This window comes from Castor canadensis, chromosome X (genome assembly GCF_047511655.1).
Source record: "Castor canadensis chromosome X, mCasCan1.hap1v2, whole genome shotgun sequence".
Lineage (NCBI taxonomy): Eukaryota > Metazoa > Chordata > Mammalia > Rodentia > Castoridae > Castor > Castor canadensis.
Genome location: NC_133405.1, coordinates 81,623,078 through 81,642,712, shown reverse-complemented (window position 1 = coordinate 81,642,712; position 19,635 = coordinate 81,623,078). Strand labels below are relative to the sequence as shown.

General features: G+C 37.2%; 1 protein-coding gene across 11 annotated transcripts in view; it reads left to right on the top strand.

Annotated features, from left to right (window-relative positions):
• The window catches only part of Taf1 (TATA-box binding protein associated factor 1), an 80,413-nt gene that overhangs the window by 44,406 nt on the left and 16,372 nt on the right, over positions 1 to 19,635 (top strand). For 10 of the 11 annotated variants that reach the window (XR_012444295.1, XM_074062941.1, XM_074062938.1 and 7 more), the window contains exons 30-32: positions 1,050 to 1,172; positions 2,076 to 2,168; positions 2,251 to 2,335. Coding sequence is in view for 10 of the 11 variants with exons in the window: in XM_074062941.1 (XP_073919042.1) it covers positions 1,050 to 1,172; positions 2,076 to 2,168; positions 2,251 to 2,335 (301 nt within the window). In the remaining variant the exon portion in view is untranslated. Of the gene's footprint in view, positions 1 to 1,049; positions 1,173 to 1,350; positions 1,477 to 2,075; positions 2,169 to 2,250; positions 2,336 to 19,635 lie in introns of those variants that run through there. The other variant, XM_074062942.1, reaches the window with a different exon arrangement.

Genomic DNA, 19,635 nt, shown 5'->3' with positions numbered 1-19,635 from the left:
CTCTACCATTTCAGCTATACCTCCAGCCCTGAAAAGCTAAATTTAAAAAGACTGACAAGACAGTGTTGATGAGAGGATACAGACCAATGAGATCACAAAGGTTTTCTTAGTACAGAGTCTGAAATAAACCTATTGGGTTAGGTCCCCTTATAAAAGAAATACTAATCAGTAGTAACATTCCGTGTTTTTAGTAAGTTTCACCAAAAAAAAAAAAAAAAAAAAAAACAGAGCCTGTGTAGCAAGCACGAAGCTCTGAATTCAAACCTCAGTACCCTCCATACCCCCAAAAAAGAAGGAAAAAGCCGCATGAAATTAAAGCCTCATTTGCTGAAGATGTTTTTGTTGTGGGAACTAAGCTATTAATGTCTAAGGATGTATATTTTTGGTGCTAGAGAATAGACTGTAGAACAGCTAAGGAACTTGTTGACAAATCCCTTTTTCACCATTTTTCTAGAATATCATTTATCTAGGCTTTTCCCTGGAACTGATTAGTAAATAATTCAGAATTAAGCTTTTTGGGGCAAAAATCATAGTCAACTAGCTGAACCTTAAATTATATATTGTGGGGGGGGCGGTATTGGTTGGTTGAACTCAGGGCCTTGTGCTTGCTAAGCAGGTGCTCCACTACTTGAGCCACTCCATCAGCCCTTTTTTGTTTGGGTATTTACAAGATAGGGTCTCACAAACTGTTTGCCCAGGCGGGCGGCTTCAAACTGCGATCCTGCTGATCTCTGCCTACTGATTAGCTAGGATTATAGGCATGATCCACAGGCGCTCAGCTAAATTATACTACTTAATGTTTTTTGTAGTACTGGGATAAAATCCACGGCTTAGCCCGTGCTAAGCAAGTGCTGTGCTGAGCTACACTCCCAGCCTTTCTTTTTTTAAATTTTATTTCCTAGTATTTATTTATTTATTTTGGTGTTACTGGGGTTTGAACTCAGGGCTTCCTGCTTGCTAGGCTGGTGCTCTACCACTTGAGCTGTTCCCCCAACTACCTTCAGCCTTTTAAATTACCCTAAACTTTTCTATGCTTTGTTTTATTTCAGAAAGAAGATAAATTGGCTCGTTTAGAGAAAGCTATCAACCCTTTGCTGGATGATGATGACCAAGTGGCATTTTCTTTCATTCTGGACAACATTGTCACTCAGAAAATGATGGCAGTTCCAGATGTAAGTGGTCTTCATGCTAAATATTGTAAGGACAGTACAGAGGAGAGGAAAGAAGTATAGGGTATGCTTGTGTATGCATGTTACAGATTCTGAGTGGTGGTGTATGTCAATAGAAACTGGTATGTAATTTTAAGCAAATATCAACCTTTTTGCTATGTGTATATATATATATTGTCAGTGAAATCAAAGATGCCAGGAGTATTTGGATGGTTCTTGCTTCCTGTCTTGACATTCAGTATTTGAATGCTTCTGAATAGCCCTGGAGAGAAAGGATGCCATCTAATGGGAGACTTTTGATTTAGAGGTACTTATATATAAACAACACTTTGGTAATTGCCCAATGTTTGTTGTCTTTTGTTTCTGTTCGGAATTTTCTTCCTGTGGTGCTGAGGGCTGAATCCAGGGTCTCAAGACCCTAGGCAAGTGCTCTACTACTTGAGCTGTGCCCCCAGCTCATTTTCAATTCATTGTGGCAGGGCCGTCATCTATTGTGTTAACTCTATGGACCATTTTGCTTTAATGATCTTCCTCAGAAATTCAAAACTGAGTTTTCTTTTGGTGTTGTAGTCATATGATCTATATGTATAATGCTACAGAACTTCTGAATGGAACTATGGAATGAAGTTGGTTTTTTGAGTTTTTTTCACTTCTAGAAATCAAGCCCTGGAGTAAGGAATTTTAATTGTGAATGTACAGCAAGGGTTCTAACGCTGTACCCTTAAAGGAATCTATGAACACCTTAAACTATATATACAATTTTGTGTGTGGGGTTTTTTTTTTGTTTTTTTTTTTCTGGGAAAAGGGTCCATAGTTTTTGTCAGCAGTATTTGACTCCACATAGGTTGGGAGTCACTGGTATAAAGAGAGGTTTCCATTTAATTTCCTATGCTTTCTTTCTACTAGTCTTGGCCATTTCATCACCCAGTTAATAAGAAGTTTGTTCCAGATTATTACAAAGTGATTATCAATCCAATGGATTTAGAGACTATACGTAAGGTGAGTGATTGATCTGAAATTCCCTTTTGTAATTAACGTAGTTTTGTACGTGTATTTGAGCGCCTGGTTCTTTTTATTGTAGAATATCTCCAAGCACAAATACCAGAGTCGAGAGAGCTTTCTAGATGATGTAAACCTTATTCTGGCCAACAGTGTTAAGTACAATGGTGGGTATTTGTTTTTTTGACTTTTCATCAATCTATCCATCCAACATTAGTTAACATTATTAAAACTTAAGCACATAAAGCTACCTTGAGCAGTGATAACAGACTCAAATGACTAAGTCTTACTGTTTTTTTAAAGTAGGCATATACTGAACTGGAGGTAGAGGTGTGGCTCAAGCAGTAGAGCGCCTGCTTTGCAAGTGTGAAGCCCTGAGTTCAAATCTCAGTCCCTCCAAAAAAAATTAAAGTAGTCATATAATTTAGTGTGTGTTTTGTAAAGTTTAGCATTAATTTTTTTTTTTTTTTGGTGGCACTGGGGTTTGAACTCAGGAACTCATACTTTCTATGTAGGCACTCTTACCACTTGAGCCACTCCACCAGCCCTTCTTTTGTGGTGGGGTTTTTTTTTTTCGAGATAGGGTCTCTTGAACTATTTGCCTCGGGCTGGCTTTGAACCACGATCCTCCTGATCTATGCCTCCTGAGTAGCTAGGATTATAGGGGTGAGCCACCTGCGCCTGGCTACCATTAAACTTTAAATGATGAAAAGTAATCTTTGCTTCTTTTGAAATCTTGTAAAGCAGAGAAAAATGAGGTGTAAATAAAAATCAAATGGATATTAATTTGGGCTTTGAGACATCACTGTGTTTCCAAAAGATGAGAACTTATGCCCCAGAACTAGATGGAGCTTAGCAAAATGTGTTCCTGTAGACCATGACAAACTTCTTTGGTGAGTGGAATTTTGCTTAGTACATGAATTGATTGAATAGAATATGCTAGGCTGTCTACTAGCTACTTAACTCTTTTAATAAGAAAGATGGTCATTGTCCTCAAGTAATTCACAGTTCAGTTGGTAGACAGTTAAAATGCTACTTGACAAGCACTATAATGGAAGGATATACAAAGTGTGCTAGAGGGATTGGGGACATGACTCAAGTGGTAGAGTGCCTGCCTAGCAAACACAAGGCACTGAGTTCTAAGTTCAGTACCTCCAAAAAAAAAAAAACCAAACAAAGCAACCCAAAAGTATACTAGACAAGAGTAGCATCTTAATCTGAGGGTTAGGGAAGCCTTCATAAGCAAACTAATAAAAATTCAGTTTTGAATGAGTTGTGTTAAACAAATACTGGTGATCTTAATATGCGCTAGCACTGATAGATGCTACAAATAAAATCAAATTAGATATAGTCCTTGATCCAAAGTGGCTATAATTCAATGAGAGAGACAGGAAAAAATATAGTATTTAGTGCTGGGTGCTGGTGGCTCACGCCTGTAATCCTAGCTACTCAGGAGGATCAAGGTTCAAAGCCAGCTTCCTGAGCAAATAGTTTGTGAGACCCTATCTAGAAAAAACCATTCATGAAAAGGACTGGTGGAGTGGCTCAAGGTATAGACTCTTGAGTTCAAACCCAAGTATGCAAAAAAAAAGTTATAGTACTTAAATGTTATGTTAGAAACTTCCACAGAGTGCTATGGGACAGTATATCTAAATCAGAGTGGGATTAGAGGAAACTTTTGGAAGAGGATTTTCTTAAGCTGACTTCTAAAGGACCAGTGATGTTTGGTATATAAAGAATATGGAAGATTTCAAACAAATTTTAGGTAAAAGAGCAATATGTAAAGACACAGAGGCATGAAATTGCTTGTTAGGTTTAAGTTTTTTGGTTGCATGAAAGTGTCATGTTGGTAAGTGACTAACCAGTTAGGTATTCAGAATGGTATACTTAAGAGTTTTACTTTATCCTAAGTGGGAACATATTGAAAGAATTAAGCAACTGGCAATATCATATGATTCATAAGCAAAAGAAGTGGCAGCTAAGGGCATTTGAGAGAATTTCCTAGCATACCAAGGTTTTGACTAACAGTCCACATGTTTAATTGACTTTCTCCTGTAACATTTAGCAGCCCAAGTAATGTGGCTTTAAGTTTGCCAGATAGAAGAGACAGAATTGGAGGGAGTAGGTGAAAGAAGGAACAACAAGAAAGAAATGAGGAAATAGCACATTCTGGGCAGAGAGCAGAGTGATCAATATCATGGAAGAATGAAAGAAGATGGCATATTCAGGAACTATTGACTAGAGCATGTAAAGGAATTGCAAGAACATATATATTTCATCTGAGGGAAATGATAGAAGATAAGACTGGATTGGGTTGAAAGAATGCACATGGTCTCTTGCTTTTATTTTTTATTACTCTTCAGAAACTACAGAGTAGAAATGCCTCTTCAGTTATCTCTCTTAAATGTTTCTTGAACATAATAAAAGCTAATCATCCTTAATTCTGGCAGTAGAAATGTTGGTGGACTCAAGGATATCTTGGAAAAAGACTGGTTGAGAAAGGCTACTTGGCCTGGTGAATGTTGACTTAAGACCCTAAGTGGGACCCACTAAGGAGGCACTTATGTGAAGTGATAGGAAAAATCCAGAAGATGCTAGTGAAAGAATAAGCACACCAGGCATTGTTCTACACAGCTGTAATGCCAGTACTTGGAAAGCTGAGGAGCTGAGGAAGATTGTGAGTTTGAGGCCAACCTGTGATACCTAGGGAGTTCCAGGTCAGCCTGGAACCTTTCTCAACCAGAGAGGCCTGAGACAAAACAAATCAAAAATTACATAGCTAATGAATATGAATAAATAATCCATTGCATTATTGATCAAAGAAATGCAAATTGAAACAAAAGAGATACCAGTTTTCTTACTGAATAAGCTCAGTTTTTAATGGGACTACTCAATGGTAGTGAGGCTGGTGATCTCATGTATTGCTATTGGCAGTACGAAATTACATAAAGCTCTGTGGTAGCACTGACAATTGACAAAAATAGTTAAGCCAATAGACTTTACAGTGATGTAAATGTGTATGAATAAAAGGCAGAGAATTCAACATTGTCCCAAATGCATATTCTCTAAGAAAATAAATTAGTACAATCTTTTTTTTTTGTGGTACTGGGGTTTGAACTCAGGGCCTACGCCATGAGCCACTCCACGAGCCCTTTTTTGTGAAGGGTTTTTTCAAGATAGGGTCTCATGAACTATTTCCCTGGGTTGGCTTTGAACTGTGATCCTCCTCATCTCTGCTTCCCAAGTAGCTAGGATTACAGGCGTGAGCCACCAGTGCCTGGTTTCATACAAAATTTTTGAGGGCTATAAATGCTAATTCATAACCTAATGGTTAGTGTGAGGGGAATGACTATTTACAGTGCCATCTATATGATGAACTATTATGTAAAGGTTAAAAGCTCTTCTTAAAAGAGTAATAACCAAAAGTGCTCACATTGCTAAGTATGAAAAACAGAACACAGGTATTCACTTCATTCTCAGTCATGCTTTTAAAGAATGATGTATATGCTAGGCACCAGTGGCTCATGTCTGTAATCCTAGCTACTTGGAAGGCTAAGATAGGGCGGATCGAAGTTTGAGGTCAACCTAGGTGAATAGTTTGTGAGACCCAGTCTCCTAAATAATCAGAGCAAAACGAACTGGAGGAGCAGCTCAATAGTAGAGTGTCTGCTTTTCAGGCATGAAGCCTTGAGCTCAAACCCCAGTTCCACAAAAATCGAAAAAGATGTTTGTATACGTACATACACGTACATACATATATGAGAGAAAGATTGAAAGTTTGGGAGGAAGCATACCAAAATAATACTCATATTTCTAAGATCAGGGATTAGGGTTGTCTTTATTTCATCTTTTATATGTTTTCTCCTAATTTAAGAGGCAGGAAATCTAAGAGGAAATGACTTGAGCTGACTTTTGAAGGATGGTAATTATAATAACTAATTTCTGAGCACCTACTGTGTCAAGCACAGTAGAGTTTCCAGACAGAACACATGCAGAAGTGCACAAAAATACCTTGATAAGGAAGTGCAAATAGTTAAATTTGGCTTGAGTACAGAGTGGGGACCTAAGTTTGGTAATAAAATGGAATTTTTAAGGTAAGTAAGAGCCTAATCATGAAAGGCCTAGTATGTCACACTAAATCATTAGGAGAGCGGGACATAACAAGTGTTTTGGTAAGATCATTCTGGAAGCTATTGAATGAATGAAATGGAGGTGATTGAGATATGGAGACCAGAAAGAAACGGACAGCACTCAAGTTAAAAATTCTAAGGACCTGAGCTAAGGTAAATACCAGTAAGAATGGAAAAGTGGGGACAGATTTATAGAGATAACAAGGAGATAGAATTGATACCTTCATAACTGGACCCAGATACAAGGCTGTGGTAAAAAAGTAGAATATTAGCGTTGAAACTTTCGGAGGTAATGATAGCATTCTGGATTATAGACTAGAATATGTTTGACTGGACTGTAGGTGCAAACCTTTTGATATCAAGATTTTCAGGGAATTGGGTGCTAGTGGTGGTTCAAGCCTGTTATCCTAGCTATACTCGGGAGGCAGAAATCAGGAGGATAGCAGTTCAAGGCCAGCCCAGGCAAAATATTTTGGGAGACCCTATCTTGAAAATAGCCAACACAAAAAGGGGTGGTAGAGTGGCTCAAGTGGTAGAGCGCCTGTGTAACAAGCAGGAGGCCTGGAGTTCTAGCCAAAGTACCACCCCCCCAGAAATTGCAAGGATTTAAAAAAAATTTTTTTTTAGTTGGGGGGGAGGGTCTCACTGTGTTGCCTAGGCTGATCTACAACTCCTGGGTTTTTGTGATCTTCTGCCTCAGCCTGAGTATGTGGGACTACAAGTTGCACCACTACACCCAGCTTTTATTTTGACTTTCTATTCAAATCCTTCACATACCACGTTTCATATAAGCATATTTCTATAGCTTCTTACAGTGACTTCATTGTCTGTTAGTTATGTATTTAGCCCATGAACTATATCCTGTATAGCCAGAATGTTTAACACATTAGGCCAGAACTGAAAGGTAAGCAGCTCCTTACAAAACTGTAGCTGGAATTGTGCAGTATGTGTCAGTGTTGCACCCATGTGGTGGCAGTGGGATTGTACACTATAAAATTCAAGCCCTTATGGCTTCCACCTACCACATAGGTCAAGAGGAGAATCTCTGTTCATGTTCCAATAGCATTTTATGTTATCTTATTCTTTTTTTTTATCATTTTTACATTTACTTACATGTGTATACATTGTTTTTGCCACCTCCCCCTCCCCCTCCCTCCAATAGCATTTTAAAAGAATACTAATAATGGAAACTCAAAACTTTACAGTTACTAGAGTTATATTCATAGCCCCAAAAGAGGCTCATCATTTCGTGTGACAGTCATACAGATAAAAACCTTTTGAAAAACAAAACCCAAATTTTCTGCAGTCTTAACAAAGATGCTCTAAGAAGTAATTGTTAAAGGCCTTAACTACTTACTATTTGATTAAATTAGAAATGAGCTACATAGTCTGTAATAGGTGATGCTGAGCTTTTCATGATACTCATAACGCTTTGACCTCAAAGCTTTCACAGCAGGTTTTTCCATACTCTTAAAAGTAAAAATCAGGGGTTGGAGGCATGGTTCAAGTGGGAGAGTACCTGCCTAGCAAGTGTGAGGCCCTGAGTTCAAACCCCAGTATGGCCAAATATTAAAAAATACATAATAAGATTTTTTAAACAGGTAAAAATTAACTCCAGTAAGAAGTTGTTTGTTGTAAGGGAGGGGGTGGGGGCAGGGAGGAGAAATGACCCAAGCATTGTATGCACATATGAATAATAAAAAAATATAAAAATAAATAAAAAGGAAAAAAACATGAGCTGAAGATCATAGCATAAAAGAAAAAAAAATAGCTCGTACTGCCCACTTAAAAAAAGTTGTTTGTTTTCAGGATGAGTCTAGAATAGGTAGGGCATGTTCTATAAAACCTGAGAATTTGAAGTTGAAAATGCTCAGTGGAACCCTGCAGTCAAAATATAAAATTTAAAAAATATATATAAAAAGATTCTGAGTTTTTTGTTTTATTTTGCCATACTGGGGATTGCATTTACTTGCTAGGCAAGTGCTTACACCACTTCAGCCATACCCCCAGTCCTTCTGAATTCCTCCTACTCCTACTTTTGAGGAACTCCCTAAGTGAACTTGGAAAGTTGTTCAATTTATAGGACCTTCCCCTCCCCCCCTTTTTTTGTAATGCTAGGCAAACACTATCACTGAGTCATGTCCTTAATAGGACCCTTTGCCTGGCTTTGTGGAGTGCATTACTACATACCTCCAGCTTAGTACTCAGCCAAGGACTACAAGGAGCTTCTGTAGATCATGTTATTTTTCTGTGGAGTGCCCTTCCCATCAGTTCTGCCCTACAATTTCCAGCTGGCTTAGCTTCTTCAGACTCCACTACCTGCAGTATCTGTCTATACTTGATTTAAGTTCAACAGACAGCCAGGGACATTTCTAGGGCTCAATTTTCAGATCACAGAATTCTGTACCAGTTGTTGATCAGTGTCTAAAAACGGTTGCTGGATTTGAGTTTTTCTCCAGCTTTCTGGTTATAGTGGGAGGACTAACCCAGTAGCATTTGCTCTATTCCAAAAGGTCTTAATTTTATTTACAGTATTTTCTGTCATACAGAAACTTCATTGTTATACATTATACTTATTTCATTTTTTTCTTTATTTTTTTTTCTGGTGGAACTGGAGTTTGAACTTGGGATTTTACACTTGCAAAGCAGGTGTTCTGCTGCTTGAGCCACACCTCTAGTCCATTTTTTTCTGGTTATTTGGAGATTGGGGGGGGGGGTGTCACAAGCTATTTGCATAGGCTGGCCTCAAACTGAAGTCCTCCCAATCTCAGCCTAGTATTACAGCTAGTATTACAGACGTGAGCCACTTTATTATTGTCTTCAGTATAATTTTTTTTTTTAGACATCTAACTGTAGCCCAGGCTGGCCTGGAACTTGTGATCCATGTAGCTCAGTGATAGAGCACTTTCCTAGCATGCTGGGTTCAATCCCCAACACTGCAACCAAAACTAAAAGAAAGAAAAAAAAAAGGTATGGTTGTCTAAAAGATCTCCCTTACCCCCAAGACACAGCCAACTATATGTTCTTCTAATACATGTCATATTTTAACTATTGAAATTACCCGTTTTTAAAAATAGAATTATAGGGTAAATTATAATTTTTTTTCTTCCTAAAATGATTAGCCAAAGTTTCCAAGTCCCATTTATGATAGGACTAATCAAAATGATCCTTTTATAATACACTAAATTGTTAGGTATTCCTGAACTTACTTTGGGACCCTTCTGCATTAATCTGTTTGTCTAGTTAATACCACTTTTTATCATTAAAGTTGATTTTAAATTTCTTGGCTATCTTCACCTAATTATTCTAAGTAAACTCTAGGAATATTTTTGCTAGATTCTAACTTGTTCTTAAGTAAACAGTATTGAAAGTTTTATTTGTGGATTAATTTGTAGGGGGGGTATATATCATACTAGTACTGTATTTTGCCATCTGGAAACTTAAGTTTCATTTATCCACATTTTCTTTTTTTGTTGTTGGCACTGGGATTTGAACACAGGCCCTCACACTTGCTAGCCAGGCATTCTACCACTTGACCCACTCTGTCAGCCCTTTCTTGTGATGGTTTTTGTCTGTTTGTTTTGAGATAGTATCGAGAACTGTTTGCCTGGGGTTAGCGTTGAATCACAATCCTCCTGATCTCTTGTCTCCTGAGTAGATAGGATTATAGCTGTGAGCCAACAGTGTCTGGCTCATTTATTCACATTTTCTTTCACATCTATCAATAAAAGCTTCTAGTTTTCTTCATATAGTTTTTAGGTGTCTTTTAGATTCATATTTTATAGTTTTTGTTGCTATTGAACTTTTTTGCTGTTGAGTTTATTCCTAGGTAATTTAAAAGTTTTGCTGTTATTGTACACGTATTCCTTTTTATTTCCCTGACTGGTGGTTAAGTCTAAAGGTTTCAGTCAGTTTGAAGAATATGAATAGATGATTCATTGTTGTTCATAGGTTAATATAATGCTTAAAGAACTTCTATAATATTCTATAAATCTAGACTATGAGGCCAGTAATCTGTGAGTTTAGATACTAATAAATTATTAATAAAGTCCTTTTTTTCTGTCAAGGATTGCAGCCAGCATATAAATATTGCCATATAAAGGCTAGCTTCACATTGTTACAGAGAATCAAAACTCCTCCAATCTTTCTTTAGCCTCTTGATGCCATCTTTTCTCTTATCACAGCCAGACTAATTTTGTTTTTATTGTGGGAAAATATACATAATATAAAAATTGTCCTTTTTTGGGCATGACTGGGGTTTGAATTTGGGGCCTTGCACTTGCTAGGCAGGTACTCTACTACTTGAGCCATGCACAAGTCCCAGTATTAACCATTTTAAGTATACAAATCAGTAACATTAAGTACATTCACAATACTGTGCCACCATCACCACTATCCATTTCCAGAACTTTTTCATTTCATTATTCCAAACAAACTATGTCCATTAAAGTGTTACTACCCATTCCCACCTCCCTCCAGCTATCTGGTAGCCTTTATTCTTTCTGAGATACCTATTGTAGGTATCCCATATAAGTAGAATCGTACTACACATGTGGTATTTTTGCATGTGCTTGGTGCTTTTTCATTTAGTATGTTTTCAAGGTTCATCTGTATTGTATAATGTATCAAATTTTTATTTGTTTTAAAAATCATAGCCAGACCTTTTTTGTATGTATTATCTCCATCTCTTCATTTGCCATTTATGTTTCACTTGGCTTTGAGGGATTTTTGTGTGTGTGTTAATTGTACAAAGGGATTTCACCATGCTATTTCACACATGTATGTTATACTTTGATCAGGTTAATCCTCTCTAATGCTCTGTCTTTTCCCTGTCCCTCCTTCCCTCCTCTTTTTCAGAGCTTTCAGTAGGTTTCATTATGTGATCGTGATACATAGACACAATGTATTTCAGTATTGTTCACCCCTCGTAATTCTCTCTCCCTTTTCATCCTCCTCATCCTCCCCCAGAAGTCTCACAGTTATGTCATATCTATGTGTGTGTATGTATATATAAGTCTAGATTCCACATATGAGAGAAAATATGCGAGCTTTTAAGTTTTTGCTTTGTTTTTGAGACTGTGTAGCCCAGGCTGTTCTGGAAACTTGCTGTGTTATCCAAGCTGGCTTCTAACTTGCAGTCTTCCTTCCTCAGCCTCCCAGGGCTGGTACAGCACTTGCCTAGCATTCATGAGGCCCTGAGTTCGATCCCAGCACCAAAAAAGAAAAGACAAAAACAAAAAAAAAAAACCACCTCTCCCCTTCCTCAGCCTCCCAAGTTCTGGCTCTACGCGTGTTCACCACCACACCTGACTTTTCCCTTTATTCTGATTTCTACCCTGCCAATATACCAGGTGAATAGGATCACATAATTGCCACATATAGTAGGTACTTTTCAGTCCTAATCATGACCTCATCCTGGAATTTGAGGTAATTGACTGTTCCTTCCTCGAAATTGTATTGTGATTAGCTACCATGATAATTTTTAGCTCTTGTTTTCCTCCCACCTTGTAAACCTTTCCTTTTCAGTCTTTGATGAATGTTCTGCTTACTCCTCAAACTTCATCTCCTGTCTCTTTTTTTGGTGACTGACAACTCTACTATAGGTAAAGAGTGATATCCTCAACCACCTGTTGAACATATCATCTTGGACATCTGAGTACAATTTGAAACATACTTTAAATTAAGTATCCTCCTCTATTCTAACTTTCTCCTTTACTCAACTCACTTGTTTACTATTTCCAATCTAGGTTTAAATGGGGAATTAGCATCACCCAGGAGATGTGAAACCTCTTGAATTAACCTTGATTCTTTCTCTAGGATAAGCCCCAGGATGCAATATGCCATCAAAGCCCTCACTACATTTTGTCTATATTAAAAAAATTGTCACCTGGCAAAATTCCTTCCATCTCCTAACCCATTTTCCATGTTCCTGTCAGACCTCTTTAGCAAAAACATACCTCTTATTTTTTTTTAACATGCCTCTTACTAAAAGGTCAAATAGGGCTGGAGGTGTGGCTCAAACATTAGACCACCTGCCTAGCAAGCACAAAGCCCTGAGTTCAAACTACAGTACTGCCAAAAAACAAAAAAAGGTCAAGTAGTCTAGAAATATATAAAATTAAAAGTTCAATCCTTTCTTACCCTCTCACTCCTATTTCCCATAGTTTCATTCTCTAGACATAATGATTTGGTATGTATCCTTAAATTTTTTTCTGTGCCTATATAAAACCTGTTTGAGGGTTGGTTACACAAGTTTTTTAAAAAAAATTGTTTTATAAATACTGCCATTTTTATATGTATTATCTTGTAATTCTTTTTGTTAATGAATATATCCTGATCTTTTTTAATTTAGAAAAAATTTTTTTAAAAGAACAGTACAGCTGGGTGCTGGCGGCTCACACCTGTGATCCTAGCTACTCAGGAGGCAGAGATCAGGAGGATTGGGGATTGAAGCCAGCCCGGGGAAATAGTCCACAAGACCCTGTCTCAAAAAAAAAAAAAACCTTCACAAAAAAGGGCTGGTGGAGTAGCTCAAGGTATAGGCCCTGAGTTCAAGCCTCAGTACCACACCCACAAAGAAAAAGAACAGTACAGTTTCTTCCAATGATGACTTACATAGATGTAATTCAGTATCAAAACCAGGAAATTGGTACATTACTGTTAACTAGAATACATCCTTTAAAAAAACTATTCATTTGTCCATGTGTGTGTATTTCTGTGGAATTTTATGCCATATACAGTTTTGTATAACCACCACCACAGTAAAGATTTAGAACTGTTCTATCACTACCTACAAAAGAACTCTGTGTTCTTTGTATTTGCAAAACCCACACATGCACCCACCAGTGTCCCTGTCCCACTTAACTGTTCTATTGTTTTGACACTTGAGCATGTTATATAAATGGAGTAATACATAACTATTTGAGATTGACTTCTAACAAATCATTTTTCCTTTGAGATCCATCCAAATTGTTACACGTATCAATAGTTTATTTAAAAAAATTGTTGAGTAATCTTTTGTATGAATGTATCAGGATGTATTTAACCATTCACTCATTGAAGTTTCCAGTATTTTAACATCATTAATAAAGCTGCTTTGAACATGTATAGAGATTTGCGTGAATATAAGTTTTCCGTTTATGTGAAACTACCATGCTCTTCCATAGTGTCACCATTTTACATTGTCACCAGCAATGTATGAACAATCCAGTTTCTCTGAAGCATTTGTTACTAATAGTTTTCAAATTTTTAGCTATTCTATGTCTGTGGCTTTACTTTGCATTTCCCTAATGACTAAAAGGTGTTGAACATCATTTCATGTGCTTATTTGCCTTCTGTATATTTTTTTCAGTTAAATGTCAGTTCATTTCTTTGGCTCAGTTTTGTGTTACATTCTTAATGAGTTCTAAGGGGTCTTTTTATATTCTAGGTATAAGGCCTTTAATTAGATTATTTGAAAAAATTTTCTCCTGGTCCTTGTTTTTGCTTTTCAGATCTCTAACAGTATCTTCAGTGAGTAAAAAAAAAATTTTTTTTTGAAAGTCCAGTTTCTCAAGTTTTTCCTTACAGATTGTGCTTTTGGTGTTACATCTTTAAGAAGTCATTGCCTAGCCCATGGTCACAAATGTATTTTCTTATGTTTTCTTTTAGAAGTTACAGTTTTAGTGTTTTAGATTTAAATCTCTTACCCTTTTTAGAATCAATTTTTGTACACGCTATGAGGTTTAGGTTGAGTACTGTTCTGTCTATTGATGTGCATTTGTTCCTCCAGCATGATTTGTTGAAAAGACTACCCTTCTCCCATTTAGTTGCTTTGTATACATTTATCATAAGTCTGTTGAGTGTTACATTGATTTGTTTGTGGCTCTTTCTCTACATTGCCTTAATTACTATAGCTGTGTAGGAAATTTTGTCAGTCATTTTTCTTACTTTCTAAAGCTGTTTTATATTGTATCTCTTTTGCTTTTTGTGTATCTACATAAGTCTTACTGGGGTAAGAATTGAGTTAAACCCATAAATCAATCTGGGAAGAACTGACACCTTTCCTGACCATTGTTTTAGTGCATACATATTTCTACATTCTTTTTAACATATTCCATGGTATAGTTGTATGTATTATAATTTACTTAACTCATCTTCTGTTAATAAGCATTTATAACATTTCTGTAATTCTGGTTATCAAACATTTTTCACTATTTTTATATTTCATTGATAACACTATGTACTTGTGAGAGATTTGTGTAGATCTTAATGAAATCGTGTTCTAAAAAATGCTGTATATGTTTTATGGTTTAAAATAATAATGAAGGATGTTAGTTATCAGTGGCTCACGCCTGTAATCCTAGCTACTGAGAAGGCATAGATCAGGAGGATTGCAGTACAGAGCCAGCCCTATCACAAAAAAAGGGCCGGCAGAGTGGCTTAAGTGGTAGAGTGACTGTCTTAACAAGCGTGAGGCCCTGAGTTCAAATTCCAATACCACCAAGAAAATAGTGACAGCAAATGCCTATTTCCTTGTAACTACTCTTAAATACTGGGAATAATCAATGCTTTAAAATATTCAAAAATTCAAGAATATAATTTAAGAGAAAAATTTATCATAAATGCATACAGCTGGGCACCAATGGCTCATGCCACTTGGGAGATTGAGATCAGTAGGATCTCGATTTGAGGCTAGCCTGGGTGAATAGTTCACTAGACCCCATTTCCAAAATAATCAGAGCAAAATGGACTGAAGGCGTGGCTCAAGCAGTAGCGTGCCTGCTTTGCAAACACAAAGCCCTGAGTTCAAACCCCAGTTCCACCAAAAAAAAGTGCATACATATATGATCATTGAAAAAAACAAGCAGTATAGAACTATATAAAATGAGAAAGAAAAATCTCCCTGTCTGTCCCATCCTCTTATCCCGTTCTTCAGAGTTAGCCAGAATTAGATTTGATGTGAAGTATTCTGAATATTTTTCTATGGTTATTGTACTTTTTTTTTCACTTGATAATACATTATGGATAATTTTTATTTACGTAAATATGTGATCTTATTTAAGTAAAATTCAAGCTAGATAGATTTTCATCAAATTCATCATACAAGACTCAAAAAAGCAAAGGTTATCATGAATATCTGAAAATTCAATTGGATTTCCACTTTGTCTTTAAAAATACTGTGGTTGAAATAGAGGGAGATTGTCCAATGGTAACTGTCATTTGACATTTTACTTCTATGACAATACTGCTTTGTTCAGGAATTCAATTTATTCTTAAATTTGATCGGGAATAGACATACGACATCTGTAACTTACCAGCCCTCTTTTGTGTATTGTATTGAGCTAGTAGATAATGATGTAGCATTTGGTTTAAGACAGCATGTCACATTCTGTACTTGTATTGAGATAATATGCCAGTAAACAACTATGTACCAGAAAATATTAAGGCTACATTAAAGTCTGTTTTTTAAAAATATCATTTGGGACAATAAAGATTATGTTTGTTACAAGAAAAAGGAAGGACCGAGGCTATGGCTTAAGTGTTCAAACTCCAATTACCACTGGAGTTTGAAAAAAAAAGGTAAAAAGGAAATACTGCGGGAAACAGTTTTTGCATCAGGGCTTCAATTTCTGTAATATTTTCTCAAGGCAACTGCAGTGCTAGGAGAAACAAAACAATTTTAACTGATGCTTAGGATAATGTGTAGCACACAGTATCAAACATCTATTGAATGACCAAATGGCCAAAGATAGAAGAATAGTAACAGGAAAAAGTAGAAAGTGGTGCTGTAGAAGCCACAGGATTGTTAAGAAGGAAAAAGTATCCATTTTAAATGTGACAGTGCTACTAAGGTCAAACCTAGGAAATGATCACTGGATTTGGCAGTTGGTATATCATTATTGGCTGGATACGTTCAGTGAGGCACTTTTTTTTTTGACGGTACTAGGGGTTGAACTCAGGGCTTCATTCTTGCCCTGAGTCACACCTCCAGCCAACAAAGCATTCTTTTATAATGTCTATTCTCAGATAGTTGCTCCTTTCCCTACAGTTACTTTGTCTTTATTGAAATTGTATTTGTGTGTATGTGTCTTATGTGAGGCTTCCAATGTTACCCAGGACAAAAACTCTCGTTTTGATTTTTGTATCACCAGAGCCTGCCACTGTACTTGTCTTATAGTAAGTACTTAAAAATGAAGAGTTAAGCTGGACACGGTGGCGCATGTCTATAATCCTAGCTACTGAGGAGGAAGATTCCTTGAGCTTAGGAGTTAAGGACCAGGCTGGGCAACATGGCAAGACTCCATCTCAAAAAAACAAAAAGGAATCTATAGGAAAAGGTGTTTGGAGTTGTCCATATTATTTTTCTAATGGTAGAGAGATGAGATGAGAAAAGCAATGGTGGGTCATTTGGTGGTGGGGGGGCAGGGTAGAGGCATTTTTTAGGTTTTTTGGGGGTTTTTATCTGATATGCCCTGAATGTAAAGCCTAGCTTTGGCTAGTGAGATTTGTTACCCCATTTCCCCTGTGGGTACTTTCTACCTTTTTTTTTTGGCCATACTGAGGATTAAACCCTGGGCCTTGGACACAACTAGGTAAGTGCTCTACCACTTAGCCATATCCCCTAGCCCATTTTCTACCTTTTAAATTTTCTAGTCCATATTCTGAGTGAGGTTCTAACTTGGGTTTGAGAGACTGAATCTCTTATCTTGAAAACCTAAGTATTTTAATCTACATTTGATCCCCATTCTACATAATGTAAAGAGCCTAGCTATGGTGTAAAAAATTAGATTCATTTTTGGTTTTGGTTTTTTGAGATATGGTCTTGCTATATATAGTTCAGGCTGGCAACAAACTTAAAATCCTTCTACCTCAGTCTCCTGAGTGCTGGGATACAGGTATGTGCCACCATGTCTGGCATAGATTGACTTCTCTTTCCCTTTTTGTCTGTTCTGGAAGCCAGAGTTTATCTCTTTATGATTTGTGGACTATACGCATAGTTGAATTTAATTTTATTATCTTTAGGAATTGTGCTGATTTTCTTTTTTCTTTATTTTTTTAAATTTATTTTTGGCAGTACTGGGATTTGAGCTCAGGGCCTTGTGCTTGCTTTGCCTCCCCAACTCCCCCTCCCACCCCTTTTTTTGCTTTAATTATTATTCGGGTAGGATCTGCAGTCCTCCTACCTGGGATCATAGGCACCTGCCACCACACCACACCAGGCTTATTAATAGAGATAAAGAGTCTCACTAACTTTTTTGCCCAGGTTGGCCTCAAATCGTGATCTTCCTGATTTCTGACTCCCTGGTAGCAGGTTATTTTTATATATACATATAATGTACATTGATCATATTCATCCCCCTCTGTTACTCTTTCTTGGCAGTATTAGAGTTTGAACTCATTGTTTTGTGCATGCTAGGTATGTGCTCTACCATTTGAGCCATATCCCTAGCCCTATTACTTTTACTCCTTCTCCCTTTAACACCCCCTTTTTAAAACTTTCTTACAAATTATAAATGGGTTTCATTATGTCCTTTACATAATATGCATATGAAGTACTTTGATCATATTCTCCACTCTCTTTTCCTTCTCTCACTTCCCACTAGACCATTTCCTAAATAATCCACCTCTATATTCATGTCCTTTGTTTTGTTTAGATCTAGAGTGTATGTATTAGAAAAAACTTGCTGTATTTGGCCTTCTGAGTGATTTATTTCACTTAACTTGATGATCTTTAGTTCCATTTTCCTGCAAATCATACAGTTTCATTCTTTGTGGCTGACTCATATTCCATTGTGTATATTTTCTTTATCCAGTCATCTATTGGGCACGTAGACTGATTCTATAGCTTGGCTATTTTTGAATATTGTAATAAACATGGGTGTGCAGATGTCTCTATTGTATGCTGACTTACATTCCTTCAGGTATATGCCCAAGAGTGGTATACCTGGATCATATGGTAGTTTTATTTTTGTTTTTTGTGTCTCTTTTTTTGTTTTGTTTTGTGGGACTGGGGTTTGAACTCAGGGCTTCACACTTGCAAAGCAGGTGCTCTACCACTTGAGCCACACCTCCAGTCTGATTATTTTTGTTTTTTTGAGAAACCTCCATACTGATTTCCATAGTGGCTGGCCTAATTTACTTTGCCAACAACAATCCTTGCCAGTGTTTGCTGTGTTTGTTTTTTCTAGAGTTTGAACTCAGGGCCTTGAGCTTGTAGGCAGGCACTCCAGCACTTGAACCACCATCCAGCCCTTTTTGCTTTAGTTATTTTTCAAATTGGGTCTTGTTTTTATGCCCTGGCCAGCCTGGACCATGGCCCATGCACCACCATGCTCAGTTTTTTTTACTGGTTAAGATGGAGTCTCAAAAACTTTTTGTCCAGGCTGACCTTGAACCACAATCCTGATCTCTGCCTCCCAAGTAGCTAGGATAACTAGTCATAAAGGAAATGCAAATCAAAACAACACCTGAGTTCCATCTCACCCTAGTCACAATGGCTATCATCAAGAAAACAAGCCAGATGTGGTGGTTCATGCCAGTTATCCTAGCAAAAAGTTTGCAAGATCAGATTGGCCTTAAACTCATGAACCTCTTGCCTCTGCCTCCTGAGAGCTAGGATTTCAGTCATGTGCAATACCACACTTGGCACTGATTTTTTAAAGCTTTTTGCTGCTACTGAGGTTTAATTTTAATGCTTCACATTAAAGCAAATGCATATCCCCTGCACCATTCACTGTTACGATACTTTATGCTTGTTTTGTCAGTTTGTTTTCTCAGGAAGAGTTACTTTTAGTATTGAAAAGTTCTCAACAGAAATGTGAGCATAGGAGTATTCACAAGCCTTCTAGGTTGTTCTGGGCTGCTTACCTGTTAGGTAGTTTTCTCTGGAACCTTTCAGATAGCTAGTAGCAGTAATGCTTTCTTTCCCCCTCAACTAGAACCAAAACTGTTGGGGTTTTCCTTCTGCTTATACCACCATAAATAGGGAAAGTAATTTTGAAATGACAAAAGTTTTTTTTTTTTTTTCTTTACGGTACTACAGCTTGAACTCAGCCTACACCTTAAGCCACTCCACCAGCCCTTTTTTGTGAAGAGTTTTTTCTTTTTTTAATCTGTTGATTTTTTTTCTTTTATTATTCATATGTGCATACAAGGCTTGGTTCATTTCCCCCCCCTGCCCCCACCCCCTCCCTTACCACCCACTCCGCCCCCTCCCTCTCCCCCCCCCTCAATACCCAGCAGAAACTATTTTGCCCTTATTTCTAATTTTGTTGTAGAGAGAGTATAAGCAATAACAGGAAGGGACAAGGGTTTTTGCTGGTTGAGATAAGGATATCTATACAGGGCATTGACTC